Raw genomic sequence first — 24,097 nt, 5'->3', positions numbered from 1 at the left:
TTTAGATGTAAAAAATTCAATTATAATGATAGGAATATTTGACCGGTGTTGTTGATGTATATTCTCAAATGCTACTGTTTGAAATAGAGAGGTAAAAAACGGTGGTCTATGGCTCTAGAATCAGATTCGTCTTGAGTCACTTTGACAAGAATGATTAATGAGATAATGCGTTGAATTAAGGATTTATATCTTGAGCTCAATAGTAAAACCAGAAATATGACGTCGAGATAATTAACAATGGGCTTTACATACTGGACCAATAATAAAACGGCCCATTTCCTTAATAAAGGTCGATAAAAGCATCGCCTACTGTTGATTAAAGTCTGTTTTATTGTTGTGTGCTCGAAGTTGACCTAAATTATAATGATCCAAAATTCCAAATGTCAATCTCAATCTCAATCGGCTTGTATCATTATTTTTGGTGCTTTGTGTATTTGGGTGCAGTAATATTTGAGTTTGAGTATATATATGCTATTTATTTTATTTTTTTGTCAGAAAAGGAGGATTTCATTCATGTATCATCATCCTATTTATTTATCAAATTATTATCATACAACCATCAAATTTATCATCCTTCGGAACACATATGTTCTGGATTCATCGATCAATCTTTCAATTAATTTACAAGTTTTGAAACAAGGTCTTGAGAGTGTAGGGACCAACAAGATCAGACGGACCGTCCCACATCAACTCAGCGGTCTGTTGATTAGCCTTCTCAGACGTGTGTGAGCCATCGAAGAACATGTAGTCACTAACATTTTCGCATAACTCGAAATCACGTGACGTTCCTGCTCGGTACCCACACGTACTGCTCCCCCTGAACGGTCCACTTCCACAACAAGCCTTCTTCACTTCCTTAAACCCTAGTTACCAAAATGAAAACATGCAATATATTTATCCCCTCGCCAGCATATATATAGAGATATTATTGTAATAAAATATCACACAAAGCTTGATACCGTATTTTGTGGGATTCTCCATAGCTTCGGTTCCAGCAGTGTAAGAGTCGAAGAGCGAGTATTTGAAACCGGGCAATCGACGCTGTAGATCTCTCAAGACATTCGGAATCCTTAGGTTATGAAGTTTTATCAACTCAGTGATGGGTTCAAAACATGATCCTATTCTATTTGGATCCATGGTTAGCAGTCCCGGAACACAGTCGAGTCGACCCATGTTCATGAGCCCAAACTTCCTTCCTCCCAGTTTATAAATTCCCTGCAAAGAATAGTACAAAACATTATAAAAATATGATTAATTACTAGCTTACCATATTGAAAATTGTAGTTTTGTATTGAATTATAGTTAGTCCATTATATGTATATAAATACCTCGATCACAGTCGTGGTGTTACCGATAACATTATCCACGAATTTTTCTTTGCTATTGGATTCAAAATGAGAGGCGTTAATGGAGAAGGGATAAAAATAGTCGTTAGGACCAATCTGAATGAGATAAACAGCTCTTGAGATTATCCTCTTGGTCTCTGCATCTCCTAGTTTATCTTTCAACATCTTCTCCACATTTTTGAAGTTGTTTAATTGGCTTCCCAAAGGTATCACATTCTAATAAGAGATACAGACAGAAAACGTTTTAAACTATTTAGATAGAGTAGAGATATAAGTAACTCCATACCTTTTACAAGTACCTTTGAAATTGTATATAACGAGAAAATGATGTTAAGAAAATATAATAATTAAATACCTGTGGTTGATATGTTTCAACCAAAGCTCCGGCGCCGGCAGAAGCGAAATTAACGCCGTAGGTAAACTGATTGACACCATTTCCCGGCTGTAGATAAGGTGGTATCAATGGTAACCAAGCGTATTCCGCTGCATTTGTAGTAAAAATTGTCGGAACCGGATTTGACCCTAGTGGGATGAAACATTGGAATGTGCCCTAATTTCATGGGGCCCCAAATTTAAAAAAAAAAGCTCATAATGTAAAATGTATACTATATAAAACATAAAAATAATTAAATATATTAAGTAAAAATTATATTATCATATAAAATTTATGATTATTCATTTTAAAAATAAGCATCTACAAAATAAAATATAAAATTTTGACTTTTACTAAAAATTAGATAAAGTTTCAATTTTGTATAGGGCTCCGTAGCGTTATGTTCGGCTCTGAAAATTGTTCCACTGAAAATTTTATATATCATTAGATTTAAATGAAGAATTATGGAAATAAGATGGATATGTGCTTTTGAATATACCGATAAAATCTGGAATCAAACGGCCGTCAGAATTTCTTCCGGTCGGGAACTTGAACGTGGTTTGGCCATACGGCCAAACATTAGCCTGAGCAGTTCGGCGTGTGTTGATGTAGTTATTGTTTCCAACGTCGAATACGGAGTCTCCGAACACGAACAATGCTGATTGGTTTGTTATCAAACTTTTCTCGCAGCTTATTAAATTGATCGATGAAATTATAGTCGAAAAGAGTAATAATATCGAACATAATCGCACATTGTTTGCCATATGAATGGTACTTTAAGATGTTTTTTTATATAAGATGTGTGTGCCATTTAAGTAGAACAAGGCCTGTGTTTATATAGGTGATAGTAAGTCAAAGCCAGCTAGAAAAAAAATGAAGAGAAATGATATTAGACGTTTCTGGACAATTTCCGCCAAAATTAAATTATAAAAATTCCTCTTTGAATAGTCAAAATGTGATTATAATATGGGAGGGAACTATATAGAATATAATACAGTTGGATTAGTCAGTCAAGATTTGTATAAAAATATGCTTGAACTAATTGAATAGAGAGATATATATTAGTTTCTTACTTTCTTGTCTTTCACGGGACTGCTGGTCAATGGAAACGTTTAACTGTATCATGTGAACTGATTAGTTTAATCAGATCAAACGAATACCATATCAAATGCAAATCTTCATTTTTTTTCGGCGTAAATCTTTTCATTTCCGTAAATTGTTTTCTTTTTGTGGTGAGCAACTAAACTTTAGTGAAAGTTTCTCAATCACAGGACGCTCCTGATCTGTATCCGCACGTACTGCTTCCCTTAACGGCACTCCCACAACAATCTTTCTTCACATCTTTTAAACCCTATTTCACCAAAGCAAACAATCACAATAAAACAACACATTTTAAGTTATTACATAAAGAACTTACAAAGTTGTCACTGGTCAGTCTGGGTTTGAGCTTTGTTCCATGCATTTTACACGCTGGTCCAGTATTTGTTGGCATTAGTCGAAAAGTAACTCGGATCAATTACTGTAGTACCTAGTCTATTGTGTAGTCACTAAGTGCCGTCAGGATCAGACAATAAGACATATAAAAAAATTAAAAAAAAATATATATATATATAAGACATTATTTGCACATATACAAAAATATATAAGGCCATGAACTAATGCAGTTTACTTAAGAGAGGCAAAAAGCAAATGTTAGATCTAGAATCATGCAAACATAACAAAATAGTGTGTATATGTGATTTTGGTTTTACCAATAGAATCTAGAATCAAATCAACGGTCGTTAGAGTTTCTACCCGTAGGGAACTTGAACCTTGTATGACCGTTCTATAAATGGTTTAAGTGTACGTGTGACTGTGAACTGATTCGTTTAATCAAATCAAAGAACTCCAAATCAGATGTAAGTAAATTTTCCATTTTGTGTGTTTGTTTTCTTCTTTGTAGCGAGCAATTGGGATTTAATGAGAGGGAGGAACCACAACGTTTTAGCATTTCAGCATAGGTTCATTAAAGTGATCTTATTCTTTGTCAACGATTACATTGGGTGATCTTATCTACTAAAAAGTTTGAGAATCAGTCGCAGCCTCGTTGATCATACGTTGTAACCTTTTTTCATCACATTCTTAGTGCCTTACAGAATAATTTGGGTGCACTTTTTGTATTGTTCTCTTGTCACTTGTCAGCAACTTGGTTATATTTTCATCAAAAGGTTCACGAAAAAGTTTACAAGAATAACTTGATTTTATCTTGGTATTCAACCAGAGCAAACCCTTTTCCTTCTGTCCTTTTCCGAATCGTTTATCCTTATTAAAGAGATCAAAAGTGAGGCTTTTCGAATTAAACACGATGAATGAGTGAAGAAGATAGCATTTATCAGTATCAAATCATCTACCAAGCAAGCAAAAGTTTTGTTAGACAGAGAAGATTCATAGAACAAAACAGAGGTTCCAGACAGTTTTTATATTAGTGTTGGGGGTACAAAACATAAACACTTTCGAGGGTGATGATGATACGCTATAAAAAGAAAGATCAAAAAGAGAGTTTTAAACATTAGTAAACAAAAAAAAAAACTCACAGACTCATTAGATAGAAATTATAACTCTATTTACTTCATCACCCCTTTTATTTCAGGAATTTAAAAGAGAGACGCTCTCCGTGAGAAAGAGACTCATATAAGATAACGATGCAATAAGCTCCAGGTATGAACTTGTACCATTCCCCCGGCCAACAGCAAAACCCTGTGAGACAACAACACACAAAAACCAAACCGAAGTTTAGGTAAAACCAAAGCTAAGGCCGTTTGTCCTCACCAATGAACTTGAAACTCACCAACACACAAAGAGCTTTATTTACAAACTAGGCAACCCATCAATCACTTTCAGAAGACTCCACCATCCAGCATGGAGTTGATATCATCGAAGCTCCATAGGTCCATTGGGGTTCCCTCTTCCTGAGTCATAGTAGCAGCATCACCACCGAACATAGCTTCCACTTCCAATGGAGACTCCCACAAGGCGTTGTTCAAATATGCCATCAGATCATCAGAATTACCATTGTTGCTTGTCCCGTCCTCAGAGTTGGTTTTGAGCTTCTTGGCTGGATTGGTTTCTTCAATGAAAGGAGCTTGGTTACTGTTGACCAGCATTGAAGAGATCTCAGGTGTCTTGGGGGTATGATCACTCCACCCAAACTCAGAGCAGTCCAGTGAGTTACTGCCCTGGTCAGAACTGAAATACTGGTATCCATTGTTGCCTCCGACATCAAGGAACTGATTGTTGTACATCTGAGGCTTCTCTTCCATGAAACTCACATCACCAAAAGAGGGGTCATGTCCCATGTTGTCAAAGGAGTTGTTGCAGTACTCACTCACATGTGTTGGCTGCTGAACGGATGCTGGGCTTTGGTTTGGTTTAGCCACTGCCTTCTTAGCAGCAGGGCGTTTCTGGGAGACGCTAGGGACCATCTCCTCTGGGAAGTTCACCTTAGCTTTATTACCGCGGATCCTGCGTGCAGCTGCATCATAAGCTCTTGCTGCTTCCTCGGCGGTGTCGAATGTTCCAAGCCACTCCCGGGAGCCTTTTCTGGGATCACGGATCTCAGCGGCCCATTTGCCCCAAGGGCGCTGCCTAATCCCCCTGTACTGATTCTTCCTCTTTCTCTTGGCAGATTTCTCAGCTTGTCCACCAGACTCTATGGTTTTCTTGCCAGAAACTGAACCTAATGAAGTCAAAACACACACACAAAATATTAATCAATCATATGATAAACTCACAATGCAAAAACACACATAAACAAAACTGCATCATCTTACATGAACAACATAGTAATCAAAACCAACAATATCAACCATTTCCACAGATTTTGACAATAACTGATGCTAGAAACAAAGTAAAAGCCTCTGAAAATCAAGATCCAGAAGATCTAAATCATTTCAATAACTTTTAAAACGATCACATAAAAAAAAAAAAAAAAAAAAAAAAGTCAAACCCTTTACTACTTGACAAACTCTAAATTTTTCTAGAAACAAAAAAAAAAGTCCAGTAATCATGTAACAGAACAAAGCTAGAAAGGTTCTAATCTCTTGTCTCTTTCCCCAGAAACCTTCAAAAGCTATTCAGATCTTAACCTTTTGTCTATTGAGCAATAACAATCCAAAAGAGAAACTAAAAACGAATATGGAGATGAACCCATAACAAAGCTCTCATCTTTCCTAAACAAAATAATCATGAACCTAATAAAATTCCCAACTTTAAACATTTAACACATAAACACTCAAAACCCAATTCAAAAGATTCGAGATTTGAATCAAGTACCAGCGGAGGCGAAGGCGGCGGGAGGGGACGCTACGGGCTTGGCACCTGCGGCGAAGACAAAGGGTTTGACATCGGCGAAGACTTCATCATCCACATCGAATTCATCTTCGCAATCGAACGATGCACCATCCTTAAACCCTTGAAAGTCAGCCTCGAACTCGTCGTCCAGATCGAGGAAATCGGATCGCTTCTTCTTCTTCGAAGCTTTCACTTTGTTTTTCAGATCCGGCCAGAGGTACTCGCTCGTGACGCGGCGGGACCTCGACGGAGGTATGAAATCGGAGATTATAGCTCCTCCACACATGGCGGTGTTAAATGCTCTGAAATGTAAACTTAGCGGCGAAACGGTAAGTATTAGCTTCTTTGGGGTTCTCTTTTGAAATATTTATCTTTCTCTCTCTGTGGTTTGTTTGTTGCTCTCCAGAAAGATAGAGAGATGGTGCGTCGTATATTATATAGGTTGATTGTTTATTATTGTACCCTTGCATTGTGACTCGTTCTACAATAATGCCATTGAATTGAGTTAAGGTAATTTGAATTTCCAATCTTATAGGTCGGTTAATACGTGTCCTTTGTTTTGTGCAATGGGTTGATGAATTTACATAATTTACTATTTATTTGGTGTGGCTTCTATTGTGATGTAATCATTATCAATGGAAGATAATCATGAATATAATTGGAAGTATGTAATTTATAGTTAGCAAACAAAAAAAGTATGTAAGTTATATTTTTATTTGGAAAACCATAAGATATTTGGGTGAGAAAATCTATTGAGCTAATTAGTTGGAGTTTAAGTTTAAAAATAAATCTGGGTGTTAATTAATCATTTAACAACTAGTATTAAATTATGAATTGATCTCCTTTGAATTGTTTGATTATCTAACCATGATTTATTTGCCTTATGTGGTCTTTGTGCTCAAGTGTAAAAAATAATCTCCTTAATTATGACAAGTTAAAGACTAGTAAGTGATAATTGAGATTGGATCTTTCATAAAAAATATAGATTTTGTGAATTATGTAGATTTTACATATTACTAGCAAAAAATGATATTTAAGAATTTAACAATACTGTAACTAATTTATTTCTTACAAAGGTAAACAAATTTCTATTTATAGTTTAATATAAATATATATTAGAAATACATATTCGGAAATATTTGATCAAATCAATATATATTTATAAGCTGGTATAGAAAAAAAAATGTTTAGATCATTTCACTAAACACTACACTATCTCGCTTGAAACATTTTTTGTTAGTAGTGTTTACATTCGCATTATAAGTTATAACATCGACTTTCTTTGCAAAACATCGACTTTACTATGAAAATAATATTTTAAAAAAACAGGCCAATGATATTAAAAGGTACATATAAAATTAAAGGTAAAATGGAAAACATTAATCTTAGAATCTTCAAGAACTACCGAAGAGACATCAAGAAGGAATATCCTTGTGACCACGGTAAATAAAGGAGGCCATCAGAATTGAAAAGTGTTAGGTGCATGCATCATTCAATAATAGTATTATTATTTAAGAAAAAGAAAATAAAAAATAGAATCAATTAAAAACACACAATAATTATACAGCCCGATTTATATATATCAAAAACCCGTCCTTATGAAAATGTTAGTACCACTTTTATTTAAAACCGACATCTTTGAGAGAAATTTTTTTTTTTTTGAAACTCTTTTAAGAAAAAAAAAAGTCTAGAGCTTTGATTATCAAAGAAAATTTTATTAAAGTCAAAGTAACAGTAAAAATATTTCTCTCTGTTCTGAAATATAAAATGTTTAGAATAACTTTTATGTTCCAATATATAAGATGTTTTCATCTTTCTAGCTAACTTTAAATTTATCAAAAACTATGTAGATAGTCAAATTTAATAGTTCTATTTTGTAATTAGTTGAGTGTTTTTTAGTTTAGAATTTTAATGATACTTTCTAAATAAAAAATAATTTTTTTAATAAGTGTGTACTACCTAAAACATCTTACATTTCAGAATATTTCAAAACAGAAGGATGTTGTAATAGCTTTTTATTAGACGTGTGAATAAATGGTCTTAGACATACTTCAGCAACGACAAAAAGATAGCCAAGAGTTTTATCCGAATCATTTTTCATAAAGACAGCGCAAACTGGACCATCCATAATGATTGGGAGGGCTTGATGGTGTAGGCAGTGGTAACTTGTTTTAAAAATCTTTTGAATCGTCGTGGATACACCATATCTTCACGTTTTGAATGGGTTTGGAACCCCCTCTAGCTCGTGTAACAACGAGTCCTAGTTATGCTTTATAACCGTCAACTTTTTCTTTTAGTCATTTAGAAATCACGCCAACTTCCATGTAGAAGCTCTTGCGTATCACATTTAACTCTCTGAGGACACGAGGAAAAGTCTGGAATGCGTCAATTCATGTCTACGTAGACCAACAAGCTCGAGTACAAACAATATTATGATAAAACTTAAACCCAGTGTTAGTAATACCCAAACCCACCTTAACATCATTCTTCTTTTACTTGTTACACTCACTTCATCTACATCGTTTGTTCCCCTAACAAAGTTTCGTCATTACTTTCACTAACGCACAATCTTGAATCACCCCATAGTCCTTTCTCGATTCCATAGCAAATTAGGGTTCACTCATTAGAAAACACTAAAATTTAAACTACACATATGCCCTAAAATGTCAATCATCCATATCTTTAGGTGTTAAATAAGTTAAAATGTATTAAAAGTAATATGGAACAGCATATGTTATATAATGACCTCTTTCAAAAAGAAAACAACATATGTTATATAGATAATTAATTAATTAAAATTACTATAATACAAGTAACACGTAACAGTATATGTTTGAGACTATTGATTGAGTTATAGGTGTAGAAATTTTACTGTAATATTTAGTTTGTAAATAAAATTTACCTAACCGTAGAAAATAAATTAAAAATAATAAGAAGAAATATATTGTTACATCAATTTTTTGTGCTTTAAAAAACAAGGCTTCCATAACCAAAACCAGAACCATTTTTTATTTTTTTTATCATAGTTCTAAAAATTAAATAAAGCGATGATTGATCATTTATATAGTTATAGGTAGAAACTAAAATTAAAAAAAAAACAATTATTACAGTTCAACCAATCGTCTTCGTCTTATATAGATAAATAATTAAAAATTACTTTAATGCAAAATTTGAGAAAATGAGTTAATATATATCAGTAGGCATTGACAGCATGACATTTTCCACGTAAGAGGTATACTTCTAATTTCCAGCCTGCAGTTGAATATATATCCACATAATTGTCGGAGCTAATTGCAAGATTAACTCAAAACTCAGATCAAAACTAAAACTAACCCATGTTTTTTTTAGATTTTTTTTGTCCTATTCACCCCCACAAGTTTATATAATTCACGAAAATGCCACCAATTTTTTTCTTTCCGAAAATGACATTTTTACTCTCTCACCCACATCATCTTCAAGTAATTACAAGATTGTCATTGTCATCAATACCCCAACCACTATGAACAACCAATTTGAAGCTCTTAATGCACATAAAATCGATTTACACTCTTTTTTTTCACTTGTTATGAACTAAAAACAACATCTCTTTCACTTTGCCTCCATATTCATCCAAAAAACTCAAGCTTTTGATTCAAATTTTTTTTATGGTTGATAGAGCCATTCAAGCATACTATTCTTGGTGGGTTACTTTCGTTTGAGATTCTGGGTGGTTGGAGAAGACTATGTGTGCTAAGGAAGTCATCTCACTAGTTTAAGGTATGAAATTGGAATTTTTTCCTGATCTGTTCGTGTAGAACACTAACCCGTAAGTAGTCTGGCTGTAGAAGACTTACGGATAAGTCTTCTGGTCAAACGGACGACTTACTTGTAAGTCGTCATCTTTGTTTGTTAAAAAAAAATCTAGAGAATACCCTAGATGACTTACTGATAAGTCGTCTAGGATAAACGGGTTAGTTTTGCATTTGACCGAATTGTGTCAGATATTTGATTTTTTCTGGACGACTTACCAGTAAGTCGTCTCTGGGAAAACAAAAATTTCAATATTTTATTAAAGTTGGACGACTTATCTGTAAGTCGTCTCAGGTTACTTTTGCAATTGGAAAATAAAACTTAAATATTTAACTTTTCCCAGACGACTTACGCGGAAGTCGTCAAGTAAGACGACTTACTTGAAAGTCGTCCAGGATAAGCAAAGTCGTCCAGATTTATTTCCTAGATTCTGGTCAAACCTTGCTTATCTCGGACGACTTTCTCGTACGTCGTCTACCTGAATGACTTTCAAGTAAGTCGTCTGGGTAAAGTTAAATATTTAAGTTTCTTTTTCGAATTGCAAACTAACCTGAAAAGACTTACAAATAAGTCGTCTAGCTTTAATAAAATATTAAAAAAAATTGTTTTCCCGGAGACGACTTACTGGTAAGTCGTCCAGGAAAAGTCAAATTTCTGACACAATTTGGTCAAATGCAAAACTAACCCGTTTATCCTAGACGACTTACAAGGGTTTTTTTAACAAACAAAGCTGGCCGACTTACTTGTAAGTCGTCCTATTTAAATTTCAATTGCAAAAATAACCTGTTTGGACGACTTACTGGTAAGTCTTCCAGACGACTTACTGGTATGTCGTCTGCGTCAATGTTTAGTAAACTTTCATTTTCTCTATGTTTACTAATGTGTTTTATTTTGAATTTTTGTAGATGATGCGTTAGTTACATGCAGTGTATGGAGAATGGTTGTTGAAAGATTGTCGTTGGGATTTTGTGGTTGATAATGTCAAAGGAGCGAGAATCATTTTTTTGGGGGAAGGTTCGACACATGCTGAACTTCTTGCAATGGCTCAAGAAGATTATTACCTGGACATGAGTACAGAATCTGTTGAGATAACCTACTCATTACCAGCAGAAATGATGCAGGCTCCAGACACCCCTCTTATTCATGTTACAAATGATAGACAAGTTCGAAACTTGCTCGAGATAACCAAAACGCATGGAGTACGGCTTTGTGTATCAAGCCGTAGCAAGGTGGAAACGGTTTCAGAGTTCAGGGAAGAAGATGATGAAGCTGATGAAGCTGATGAATGATTTGAAGATGATGATGATGATTTGGAGGATGATGGGAAGGAGGATGATGGGGAGGAGGACGATGGGGAGGAGGATGTTGGTATCTCTATTGTTGCTGAAGCGGACGAGAATGGTGAGGATTACAGTGTTTATGGAAAGGTTGAAGATGAGGATGAGGAAGATGATGATATGTGTTTTGAAGATATCAAAAAGATTGAAGGAGGAAGATTGAATGGTAACAGTATCTATGTCAACCAGAGTTTTGTTAGCAAGGATGCACTGCTTTCAGAGCTGCGGTTGACAGCAGTGAGGTTTAGGTTCTCCTTCAGAATATACAAGTCAACGAAAACTCTCCTTGTGATAACATGTCCGGTTAGTGGTTGTCAATGGAAGGTCAGAGCGAGTGTGAAACATGGGACAAACACGTTTTGGGTAACAAAGTATGTGGAAAAACATACATGCTCAGTGGGAGACCGACTCGCTCAGCGGAGACACTATACTCCGAAGTATGTTGGTAGGCTTTTCATTGAACGTGTTGGAATCATTGATGGGTTGAATCCGCAGCATATCACTGATGCAGTGAAGAACATGTTTGGCATGACGCTTGATTACACCACTTCATACAGAGAACTTTTATATGCACAAACATTGGTGAGGGATCAGCAGAAGATGGGTATTCGCGTCTGCCATCATATCTTGAGCAAATCTCCTTAGCAAATCCCGATTCTATCACGGCTATAGAACTTGATTCTATCAATAGATTTAAGTATCTATTTCTCTCTTTTAGAGCTTCTATCATAGGTTTTAAGTATCAGAGAAGGATAATTGTGATGGATGAGACTCACCTAAGTGGGGAGTATGGAGGTGTTATGTTAGTTGCAGCCGCACAAGATGGGAATTTTTTGATATTTCCATTGGTTTTTGGGATCGTAGATGCTGAAGATGAACCTTCTTGGGAATGGTTTTTCACAAAATTGGCTAGTTGTGTATCTGATGAGCAGCCTCTGGTGATAGTCTCCGACCGGCACGCAGCCAATAAAAGTGCGTGTGATAAGGTGTTTCCTTGGGCAACCCGAGGAATATGTTATTATCACCTTCAAGACAACATTGTCAAAAAGTATAAAGGAAAACATCTCTTGTACTTGGTGAAAGGTGCTGTTTATGCTCATACGGTTTCAGATTTTGACAGGTACATGGCTGAGATACGGAGTGCAAGCCCGGACCTTGCAACGTATTTGGAGAATGCCGACGTCAGCCTATGGTCAAGGGTTTATTGTCAGGGGGACATGTACACCATAAAGACAAGCAACATCGCTGAATCTATTAATTCCGCTCTGAAGCGAGCTAGAGGATTTCCGGTTCAGTTCCTGTTGGAGTTCATAAGGGAGAAGCTAGGAAAGTGGTTTTGGAAAAGGAGAGAAGATGCTTTGAGTCTCCAAACTCAACATAGTCGAGGTGTTGAATATTTGCTTGTTGTTCGATCAGAGATAGCGGATACGATGACGGTACAACCAATTGATGGATGGCGATTCTTTGTGAAAGGTGGCAAAATGGACTGTGTGGTTGATTTGGAACATGGAAAGTGTGATTGTGGTGTCTATGCAGTGGAGAAAATACCTTGCTCTCATGCTATAGCTACTGGAACATCTGCTGGTTTGCATATCTCCACACTTGTATGTCCAGTGTACTCAAAGGATTTTCTGTTTGCAGGATACTCAAAGAATATATATCCTTGTGTTGGACAACAAGTTGAGGAACGCACATGCTTTCCTCCGGATGAAAAGCGTGGTCCGGGAAGACAGAAGAAATCAAGATGACAATCTTGGTTGGAGCTATCCAGGATGAGAGGACGCAAACCCCGGAAGCAACACAGGGTTTATAGATGCTCAAAATGCAAGGAAACTGGCCATATGAAACCACAATGTAATAAATGACGTGGACGACCAGTGTTTAGTCTTCCAGAAGACCTTCAATTAAGTCGTCCAAAAAGTCATCCAGTTAGTCGTTCAGGGTTTTTTCTTCCAGAAGATCTTAAGTAAGTCGTCCAGTGTTTAGTCTTCCAGAAGACCTTCAATTAAGTCGTCCAGAAGGTCGTCCAGTTAGTTGTCCAGGGTTTTTTCTTCCAGAAAACCTTCAAGTTAGTCGTCCAGTGTTTAGTCTTCCAAAAGACCTTCAATTAAGTCGTCCAGAAGGTCGTCCAGTTAGTCGTCCAGGGTTTTTTCTTCCAGAAGACCTTCAAGTTAGTCGTCCAGTGTTTAGTCTTCCAGAAGACCTTCAATTAAGTCGTCCAGAAGGTCGTCCAGTTAGTCGTCCAGGGTTTTTCTTCCATAAGACCTTCAAGTTAGTCGTCCAGTGTTTAGTCTTCCAAAAGACCTTCAATTAAGTCGTCCAGAAGGTCGTCCAGTTAGTCGTCCAAGGTTTAGTCTATATATTAAAAATTTGTGTTATGAACTTATATGTGTCAACTTCTTTGTCAAATTGCACTACCAAACAAATTTGAGATGGTCTCGCCCTTTATATTATCCGAAATATAGTTACAAAATGTCACTGCTCAGAAGACTTTCTAGACGACTTAACTGTAAGTCTTCTGCGCAGAATATAGTTACAAAATAAGGATCAAGTTCAAATACAAAATAGGGATCAAGTTCAAATACACACATCAGCCTAATCTATCGTACAAAATAATCTAACGAAGCCTATTTATCACCCCTCATACGCACTCAGGTTAGCATCATTGTCCTTGTTTTCGAACTCATGTGCGTCAGGAAGCTCTTGAAATATATCCACCGCCATCTTATCCCTCATAGTCTTCCTGTTGGCCTTAGCAAAGTCTTTTTTACTAAATTTTATCCCAAGAGCATGACATTCAATGTACTTTAGAGTGTACACGCCACAATCACCAGCTCGGGCCGGAGGTATATTGGTCGGTCTCTCATATGTGAATGGCTCCAGGCTGTATTGGGCACGTTGTTCGTCTGAGGAAGCGCACTCAACAAGCAGATAATAGACCATGTAGAGTAAAGGCTCCATTACCACATCAAGGTCTTCTGGGGAGATACTGGAACAAATGCTGTCCCAGACGACTATATGCCTCTTAGGGATCGATATCCACATAGCAGTCCAATGAGTGTCGTTGTAGTTCACTGGCGCATAGACATCATCATTATCCGTCCCCCAAACCTTGTTCGATTGGCAAAATGATGGTGTAGTGCCTGCATAATAATTCCACGCCCCACCAGGGAGTCTTCTTCCTAAACCGTTCTGATAGGGTTCCGAGTCCTTAAAATCCTTGTAGTTGAATCTCCATTGCTGAGCAAAGAAATGATCAAGGAAGCACATTCTCTTGCTCCTGAAATGTTGTGGGTTAGCGCTGTACCTCTTCCTTAGCACATTAATCCAAGCATCAATATGCTGCATATAAAATAGGGTACAAGTCAGAAGATATCAGACGACTTACCAGTAAGTCGTCTGGTAAGTCTTCTACGTAGATGACTTACCAGACGATTTATTGGTAAGTCATCTACAAAGAAAACTTATCAGTAAGTCATCTAAGTCATAGAAGAAGACTTACACAGTCCTCCAGCCACTCTAAGGAGGTCCGGAGGATTTGATACCACCAAGTTCTACTTGTCCGTGGTTTTTTATCGAGAGGTGTTCAATAATGACTGCAAACACAAAATGTTGAAAAGCAATCAGTTTTTGTAGACTAAAGCAAGCTATTATGGGAAAAGCAAACACATACGGACAAGTTCTCAACCAATCAGCGAGCTCCTTCAACTTCTTCTTGTCAATTGGTGCAAAAAGATTATAGCCTGGATAAAGCTTTTTGTTTGGAATGATCACTTTGGCCGTACTGTTTGCCGTATAAGGAGATTGCTGTGAGGCAGCAAGTTTCCTTGTTCGATCACTCTTTGCACGGCAAAGTGCCAAAGCAGCATCCCTATTTTCCAGATATCTAGCATCTTCCTTCTGTAAATCCGAAACAGTGGATTGATTTTTGTCCAATAGAACAAGGCTCGGTTCTGGAGCTTTATCTTTCGAGGAACTAGCATCTGTGGGCACATCTGGACCTTTATCCTCCGGCAAGCTCTTCCTTCCCGCGTTCGTCCCATTAACACTTTCACTCTGCAATATACAACTTTTCAGTTCTTATTCTTAAGACTTTGTCTAGTCAATCTCTTATTAGGAGAGGATTCGTTACTAACCCCGGGTTCGAGCGTCGGTTTAGGTGGGGGGTAGTGTTTTGAGCTGATGTCCCTTTCCGTTTTGTGGTGATACCAACCTTCTTCTCCACAGCTTCCACCCTTTCCGACAGATACTTGATCTCCTTAAGGCACGTCCCAAATTCTTCCCTCATGGCATCAACTATGTCCTTGAACATGGTTTTAATATCCTCTTTGGTCAACCCACCAACAGTCGTATGAACCTCTTCACTAGCCTCTGCAGCTGCCTGTTCACTAGCCACTGCAGCTGCCTCTTCACTAGCCTCTTTACGAGCTTTCTTCCGAGGTCTTGGACTGTCTTCCTTCACTACCTTTTTCTTCGCTGGACTCACAACCGCCGGCTTTGTATTGACCCAAGTACCAGTGACTTCCCAGCAATACATGGTCCACTTCCACGGTTTCTTTACAAACATGAGTTTAATTATGTTCTCCGCGAACGTTTCCTCAACATCAAACTCCCATTTTGGAAACATTTCACCAATGTCCTTCTGAACAAAGTTGATCACCCTAGTCTGCACTAAATAGAAGATATAAACTTAGATATTTTACGGATTAAGAAAAGACTTATAATTAAGTCGTCTGGAAAGTCTTCCAGCTGGAAGACTTAGTAGAAGACTTATAATTAAGTAGTCTGGATAGTCTTCCTAGACGACTTAATTATAAGTCTTCTACTAAGTCATCCAGCTGGAAGACTTTCCAGACGACTTAATGATAAGTCTTCTACTAAGTCATCCAGTTTGAAGACTTATCAGATGACTTAATTATAAGTTTTCTGCGAAGTAGTCCAGATTGCAGTAAATACCTGACTGAGGATAGCCTCTTTAAACTGTATGCGTCCTTTGCGACCCTTGTAAACCAGTATCGGTGGAGACGGATTATTTGGAGAGGATTACCATAATTAGCACCCAATTTCGGCAGAGCTGTGTACACCCAGACCTGGAGAGCTTGCGCAAACCCATTAATAGTGTAACAACCCGAAATATCTCTGCTCTTCACAGAGTCCATCAGCACCTTAAACGCGACTCTCCCCCATGGATAATTCTCAGACCGTTCTAGCTTCATCACTAGCCTTGCCAGACTAACCCGTGTAGGGGTTGAATATTTTCTCCCTTCAATGTATCCAGTGAAGATGGCAAGGTACGCGAGCCGCTTGCGATCATCCCGAGACCTCCCTTCGCATCTCTCAAATGCTGCTATTATCTCCTGAGTAGATGATCCAGCTTCGACATGAACTCCCAACATCTCCCAGAAAGAAGTCAACTCCTTTGAAACGACACAGTGAGGTCTCTCAAGGTCCTCGATGTACTCGCAATTTAGACCAGTGAGGTTTTCAAACTCTAACAGTGAAAAACTCACAGGTTCTGGACCAACGAGACTCCACAGCTCATACTTCTTCTTTATGTCCAGCTGGAAACCGAGCATGTAGTGAACCAGCCTTGAAGCCCAATCAAATCCCAGCTCTTGGAACTTGATGAAAATTCCCAACTTCGACTCCTTCAGCTCTTCATATTCATCATCATGAAGAGCTTTCTTTAAAGCAGTATGCAACGTCCACCAAGTATGATACAAAATGTTATGCACTGCGGGGGGCTCTTCCCCTAATGTATGTTTCCTACGGGGGAGTTCTGGTATATCCATTTTTTTTTGTCTGCAAAACAATCAAAGACAACCATCTCAAAACAATCAAAGACTTATAATTAAGTCGTCTGACAAGTTTTCCAGCTGAAAGACTTATAATTAAGTCGTCTGCAAAGTCTTCCAGCTGGAAGACTTTGCAGACGACTTAATTATAAGTCTTCCAAGACTTCCAGTAGAACATTTTAAAGCAGACCTTAAAATTCGGAGAAGATATAGTCGCCTTCAACATAGCGGTTATATATCTGCAAAAATAGACGTGAAAAAAAAGAACGAGTGTATAAATTGATAGAGACAACGTTTTATGTTCATCTTTTCCTCAAACAATCACTCGACAATAAGAGATATAACTTACCGGCGGCGGAGTTCAACGAGACGCCTCTAAGAGAATGCGCGCTAGGGTTTCCTCTCAGATCTTATATAGAGGAAGCGGCTGTGAGAACGGTGGTGAGAACGACGGTGATAACGGCAGAGAGATAACCGGCGGTGAGAACGATGGATTAGAGAGAATCGACGGAAATCGCCTTTGAGAGAAACGGCGTTAGGGTTTTCTGAATTTCGCGAAACAGTTAATAGAAAAAAAAAACTTATATATGTCCGGTAAATAATCCGGTTAGGTTTAAAAGTACATTGAAAAATTAAAGGTTCGGTCCGGTTTGGACGACTTGCTAGTAAGTCGTCTGTTGAATATTGAACATCAGACGACTTACTAGTAAGTCGTCCCAGACTCTAAATTTAACACCTAAACTAAATTGACTAAATTAACTAACTAACCACGTTATAAAGCCGTAGTTATACTTAAATAGTGTTTACTATACACAGAAATAAATACACTTAGGTAAATTTTAAAGTTTTCAAAAAAACATTTATGCATTCCAAAATCTAACCCTAAGAACACATACAATACTACAACATATGTTGGCAAAACCTAAACCAAAGAATATCATGACTCACTACTTTCACTCATCTATGTTGAAAACAATTAACTTTTGTTATATCTTAATTTATATCTCTTAAAACATATGTTAATTACATGATTTTAATTTTTCACTTATCAAAATATTTTTTACAAAAATTTTAAATTATTTCTAAGTAGAACTAGTCCAGACGACTTTCCAACAGACGACTTACGGGGGTTAGAAACGTAAAAAAAATTCGGTTTTTTTGTTTGTTCACAAGGAGCTGTTGTAATTTCAATAGCCTTTTAGGTTACTTTTGCATTTGATTCAAGTTTGGGTTTACTTTTGCATTTGAAATCAAGTTGTTAGTCATATCTGGCAATTTTTCCTATCTGTTTAGAGTTGACGAGATTTTTTTGGTATTTCATACTTTATCTTGATAATAAAATAAAGGAATACCTTCTCTACCATGATATTTTCTTTTTCTTTGCAAGAATAGGTCTGATGACATTCCTGCTTTCTTGAGTCGCAAATACGGAAATACAAAAAAAAAAGGGAATCATCTATTTGTGCGCTTGTGTTACACGTGTGTTTGTGTTGCAAGATTATTGAGAGTCGAAATATCATATTATATAAAGCTTAGTTCTTTAAAGTTGCTAATTAACATGATCGCCACACATGCAATTTATATATCTTAAAATTGTGACATGTGTTAATCTATCTCATAATTAAAAATATATATACTAACATATTAACAAAAACGAATTTTATTAAAAAGTAATTAAAATATTACTTAATAGTAATTTACCTTTTTTAAATCCTAATTAAAAGATAATTGCCAAAAACTATTTGATAATAATTTTTCTTATAATATTGTGACATGTGTTTAAATATATAATGATTAAACATATATATAATAAGATAATAAAAACGAATTTTGACAAAAACTACTTTTAAAAATTATTTAATAGTAATTTTTTTAATATTTAGTAGTAATTATTTTAGAAATTTTCTTTTTACAAAATCCTTAAAAAAACTTGAAAACCATTTATTTTTTTTTAATATTTATTAGTAATTATTTTAGAAATTTTCTTTTTACAAACTCCTTAAAAAAATTGAAAACCATTTATTTAATATAATTTTTCTACTCTAAAAGTTTGGTTCTTCAAAAATTTTAATTAATGTGATCGCGACACATGCCAATTATATATTTTAAAAATGTGACATGTGTTAATCTATCTCATAATTAAATATATATATATATATATATATATATTAAGATATTAACAAAAACAAATTTTATTAAAAAATAACTAAAATATTATTTAATAGTAATTTTCCTTTTTTAAAATCCTCATCAAAAGATAATTGCAAAAGACTATTTGATAACAATTTTCCTTATAATATTGTGACATGTGTTTAAATATATAATTATTAAAAAATATATATAAAAAGATAATAAAAAGAATTTTGAAAAAAACTACTTTTAAAAATTATTTAATAGTAAAAATATATTTTTTAAAATATTAAGTGGTAATTATTTTAGAAATTTTCTTTTTTCAAAATCCTAAAAAATTATTTGAAAACAATTTATTTAATATAATTTTTCTTTTCTAAAAATTTTAATGAAAATATAATTATAAAATATTATATTGAGCTTAGTTATTCAAAATTGTTAATTAACATGATTGTGACACATGTTAGTTATATATTTAAAAATGTGATATATGTTAAACTATCTCATAATCAAAATATACACTAAAATAATGAAAATGATTTTTCTTAAAAATATTATTTAATATCTTATTATATAAAGCTTGGTTCTTCGAAGTTGCTAATTAACATGATCGCGACACATGAAATTTATATATCTTAAGATTGTGACATGTGTTAATCTATCTTATAATTAAAAATATATATACTAAGATATCAACAAAAAAGAATTTTATTAAAAAGTAATTAAAATATTACTTAATAGTAATTTACCCTTTTTAAATCCTAATTAAAAGATAATTGCCAAAAACTATTTGATAATAATTTTTCTTATAATATTGTGACATGTGTTTAAATATATAATGATTAAACATATATATAATAAGATAATAAAAACGAATTTTGACAAAAACTACTTTTAAAAATTATTTAATAGTAATTTTTTTAATATTTAGTAGTAATTATTTTAGAAATTTTCTTTTTACAAAATCCTTAAAAAAACTTGAAAACCATTTATTTATTTTTAATATTTATTAGTAATTATTTTAGAAATTTTCTTTTTACAAACTCCTTAAAAAAATTGAAAACCATTTATTTAATATAATTTTTCTATTCTAAAAGTTTGGTTCTTCAAAAATTTTAATTAACATGATCGCGACACATGCCAATTATATATTTTAAAAATGTGACATGTGTTAATCTATCTCATAATTAAATATATAGATATATATATATTAAGATATTAACAAAAACAAATTTTATTAAAAATAACTAAAATATTATTTAATAGTAATTTTCCTTTTTTTAAATCATAATCAAAAGATAATTGCAAAAGACTATTTGATAACAATTTTCCTTATAATATTGTGACATGTGTTTAAATATATAATTATTAAAAAATATATATAATAAGATAATAAAAATAATTTTGAAAAAAACTACTTTTAAAAATTATTTAATAGTAAAAATATATTTTTTTAAATATTAAGTGGTAATTATTTCAGAAATTTTCTTTTTCCAAAATCCTAAAAAATTATTTGAAAACAATTTATTTAATATAATTTTTCTTTTCTAAAACTTTTAATGAAAATATAATTATAAAATATTATATTGAGCTTAGTTATTCAAAATTGTTAATTAACATGATTGTGACACATGTTAGTTATATATTTAAAAATGTGATATATGTTAAACTATCTCATAATCAAAATATACACTAAAATAATGAAAATGATTTTTCTTAAAAAATAATTATAAATATTATTTAATAGTCTTATTATTATTATTATTATTATTATTATTATTATTATTATTATTTTTATAAAAAGTTTGGTTCTTCAAAGTTGCTAATTTACATGATTGTGACAATGTTATTTATATATTTGAAAATGTGATAAGTGTTAAACTTTCTCATAATCAAAAATATATATACTAAAATAAAATGAAAAGCGATTTTTTTAATTATAATTATTATTTAATGGTCTTATTATTATTATTTATTATAATGTTTGTTTTAAGAGATACTAAAGATAGGGAATTATCAAAGATAAATATTAACTTTTAAGAAAAAATGTTAAACAAAAACTAATTGTAAAATCCTACAAGTACAAAAAATTATTTAGTAAAAAAAATGAATAAAAACTAACTTTTAAATAAATAATATTACTTCTTTTAAAGCCTAATTAAAAGAAAATTTTAAAAGTACTCTTATTATTGTCTTATAAGTAACTAACTTTCCTTTTTTAGTAGATAATTTTGTATGTTAAAAAAGTATGACCAAAAATAGCTACAAATATTTCACATCTACATTTAAGTTTAAGCTTCTACATATTATTTTTAGAAAACAGAATAGTATTTACATGAAGAGTATTACCTCGGTATTTTCTTTTAATTTCTTGATACAACTCAACTTTTTATTATCCTTATTACATCTTATAATGCTAACATAATTTTATATTTTGATGTTGTTATTGTACATGAGTATGTGTGAATATGATGAATATGTGTTTTTATGTATAAGAAAAAATATATAAATAATAAACATAATTTTTTCTATTAAAAATAAAATAGTTGTATAAAAATTTAAACGAAAAATTAATTATAAAATAATTAATTTCCTTTTAAAAGTCTAAATAAAATAAATATATAAAAATAATCTTATTTTTCTTATAATTAACTAATTTTACTTTTTAATAATTTTGTGTTAAAAATATAAACCAAAATTAACTTCAAATATTTCACCTGATATGATTGTGACATGTGTCAATTAAAAAAATAGTTTGTGAATGTCTCAATAAAACTGTCATTATGTGAAAATAAATTCTTTTTTTCCTAAAATCCTAAATAAAAGAGATTTCTAAAAAAAAATTATTTTCTAATCTTAACCAATTAAGATTTTTTTCTTTTAAAAGAAAAATACTCACTAGAGAGAATTGTAAAATTTTATTTAATAGTAATTTGTACTTATAAAAATTAATGATAAACATGATAGTAAAAAAATATTTAGTTAACAAGAAAATTTGTAAAAAATATTAGTGATATTGGAAAAAATGAATTTTGAAAATGGCAACTTTTAAAAATAGTTAATATTTACTGGAAATAATTATTTGATAGAAATTTTATTTTTCTAAATCCTAAAAAAAAATATAATTGTAAAAGATTATGTAATATTAATTTTCTTTTCTAAAATCCTAAAAAACTGTACAAGAATATTTGATAGTTTTTTTCTTATATATATAAAAAATCCTAAACAAAAAAAAATTGTCTCATATTCTTAAGTCCTAACCAAAAGAAAATTATAAAACATTATTGGATAATATTTTTAAGAGAGTATTTGATGATGAACATGATACAAAAATTTATTTAATTAACAAAAGAAGTGTAAAATTAGTATTGATACGAAATGTAAATTTTCTTTATTAGTAACTAAAAATAATTATTTGATAGCAATTTATTTTTTCTGAAATTCTACAGAGAAGATAATTATAATAGGTTATATGATAATAATTTTCTTTTTCTAAAATCTTAAACAAAATTGTAAAAGAGTATTTAATATTATTTTTTTAATTCTAAATAAAAAGCGAGATTTATAAAATAGATTTTTTCCTTTTTAAAAAAATCCTAACAAAATAAAATTTTAAAGAATTATCTAATAAAATATTAAATTATTACATAAGAACATGTATAATGTTGTCATTGATTCAATTGGTGTATTTAACTTTCATTTCTTTTTACTTTTCATTCAATTTCTTATTTCGGGTTGTGTTCAGTTTAAACGTTTAGATATAGTATTTTATTTAATCTTAAGTACAAAGTTTATAACAATTCATCTATGTACCATGACTATAAAATACAAATATTAACTTAAACTTATGTGTAAAAATAAGTTTTAGTTATAAAATAAATCTCAAACAACATATGCAAAATACAATCATAAAACTATAATAAAATTATTTATTATTTTATAATTTTTATTAAATTAAAACATCACACAGTTGCAACGGGTGGGCTCATATCTTGTATAAAATAAAGACAACAAGTTGAGCAAGTGGACTTATTACGACACGGCTTTGTGTTGTCCGGTCCCACCATGTACCAGACACACTTGACGCCCATTTTCATTAGGCAAGACAAGAGCATTCAGATTATTCAGGTTATGAAAAAGTAATTTGGTTCTAATAATAAAGAATTTTAATCGCACAAATTTTAATCGCACAGATATTGTTTAGTTGTCAATCAAGTCCCATAGTTGATGCTGAATTTTACCATCTCTTAAAAGCAAATTTCTTTTTGATATTATGTTTTCTCAAAATTTAAGTTTTTTTTTTTTTGTAAAAATGTTAAGATATTATTACCAATTTTCTTTTTTTTGACAGAATTACAGAGAAAACGAGAAGCGGAAAAAATAATAATAAAAGAACTAAACAATACTCGGCTTAACCTAACGCAGGAAAGACACAACAAGAAAGACGGCTAACCACCGGACTAGACAGAGTCAGAACATCCCGCTTGCCGCAAAAGGAAAAACCTCAGTTAAACCGAGAGACAGAACCCGATAATTTTGGCTTCCCCGATGATCTGCTCTTTATGATCAGGTTCAACCAAGAACAGCTCACGGGCGACTTCCAAAGCTGGGACAACTCGGTCAGACATCAAGAACTCGAGGCCAACCACAACGCAAGGCAAGTCGAACTTTTATTCATGTAACAAGAAACCAAGAGCCAAACAAGCCATAGACCCGACTTGACTCCGGAGACCGCCACACCGGACCGCGAACCCAAAGGACACGGGCCAAAACGGCTGAGAGAGAGGCAACCAAAGACCGCGAACATCAGCACCTGCAGAAAGAGAAGAAACGGCCTACGCAGGAGTCCAAGAGAACCACCACGCACTGGGATGACCGATCTCAACTAAGTCGCCACAACAATCCGAGAAATCCAATTGACCCAATCGGGAACTCGAACTGAACCCTCACTCCGGGTACACAGAACATGGACCCACTCATTCTTGCGCACTGTGCTGA

The 24,097-nt window shown here is 33.3% G+C and overlaps 2 protein-coding genes across 2 annotated transcripts; both read right to left on the bottom strand.

Annotated features, from left to right (window-relative positions):
• Positions 1–454: 454 nt before the first annotated feature.
• On the bottom strand, positions 455–3,922 carry LOC106442266 (GDSL esterase/lipase 1-like). The gene is made up of 5 exons (XM_013883969.3): positions 2,219–3,922; positions 1,702–1,829; positions 1,329–1,562; positions 960–1,215; positions 455–863 (listed from the first exon to the last, which is right to left on the bottom strand). The coding sequence occupies exons 1-5, from the start codon at positions 2,481–2,483 to the stop codon at positions 622–624; spliced, it is 1,125 nt and encodes a 374-aa protein (XP_013739423.1). The 5' UTR covers positions 2,484–3,922; the 3' UTR covers positions 455–621.
• A 220-nt stretch (positions 3,923–4,142) lies between these two features.
• LOC106439506 (ethylene-responsive transcription factor RAP2-2-like) lies at positions 4,143–6,545 on the bottom strand. The gene is made up of 3 exons (XM_013880959.3): positions 6,031–6,545; positions 4,547–5,434; positions 4,143–4,455 (listed from the first exon to the last, which is right to left on the bottom strand). The coding sequence occupies exons 1-2, from the start codon at positions 6,332–6,334 to the stop codon at positions 4,596–4,598; spliced, it is 1,143 nt and encodes a 380-aa protein (XP_013736413.2). The 5' UTR covers positions 6,335–6,545; the 3' UTR covers positions 4,143–4,455; positions 4,547–4,595.
• Between the last annotated feature and the right edge of the window lie 17,552 nt (positions 6,546–24,097).

Source organism: Brassica napus, chromosome C5 (genome assembly GCF_020379485.1).
Source record: "Brassica napus cultivar Da-Ae chromosome C5, Da-Ae, whole genome shotgun sequence".
Classification (NCBI taxonomy): Eukaryota; Viridiplantae; Streptophyta; class Magnoliopsida; order Brassicales; family Brassicaceae; genus Brassica; species Brassica napus.
Note: the sequence above shows the minus strand (reverse complement) of the source record. Positions and strands in the feature narration are given on the sequence as shown.

Bases quoted from the DNA above. Each gene is read 5' to 3' on its own strand.
- LOC106442266 (XM_013883969.3), bottom strand. From the start codon at position 2,483: ATGGCAAACAATGTGCGATTATGTTCGATATTATTACTCTTTTCGACT. The intron at 1,216-1,328 runs GTATTTATATAC...TATTCTTTGCAG, and splicing joins ACACCACGACTGTGATCGAG to GGAATTTATAAACTGGGAGG. The intron at 864-959 runs GTATCAAGCTTT...TTTGGTAACTAG, and splicing joins GGAGAATCCCACAAAATACG to GGTTTAAGGAAGTGAAGAAG.
- LOC106439506 (XM_013880959.3), bottom strand. From the start codon at position 6,334: ATGTGTGGAGGAGCTATAATCTCCGATTTCATACCTCCGTCGAGGTCC. The intron at 5,435-6,030 runs GTACTTGATTCA...TGACTTCATTAG, and splicing joins CGCCGCCTTCGCCTCCGCTG to GTTCAGTTTCTGGCAAGAAA.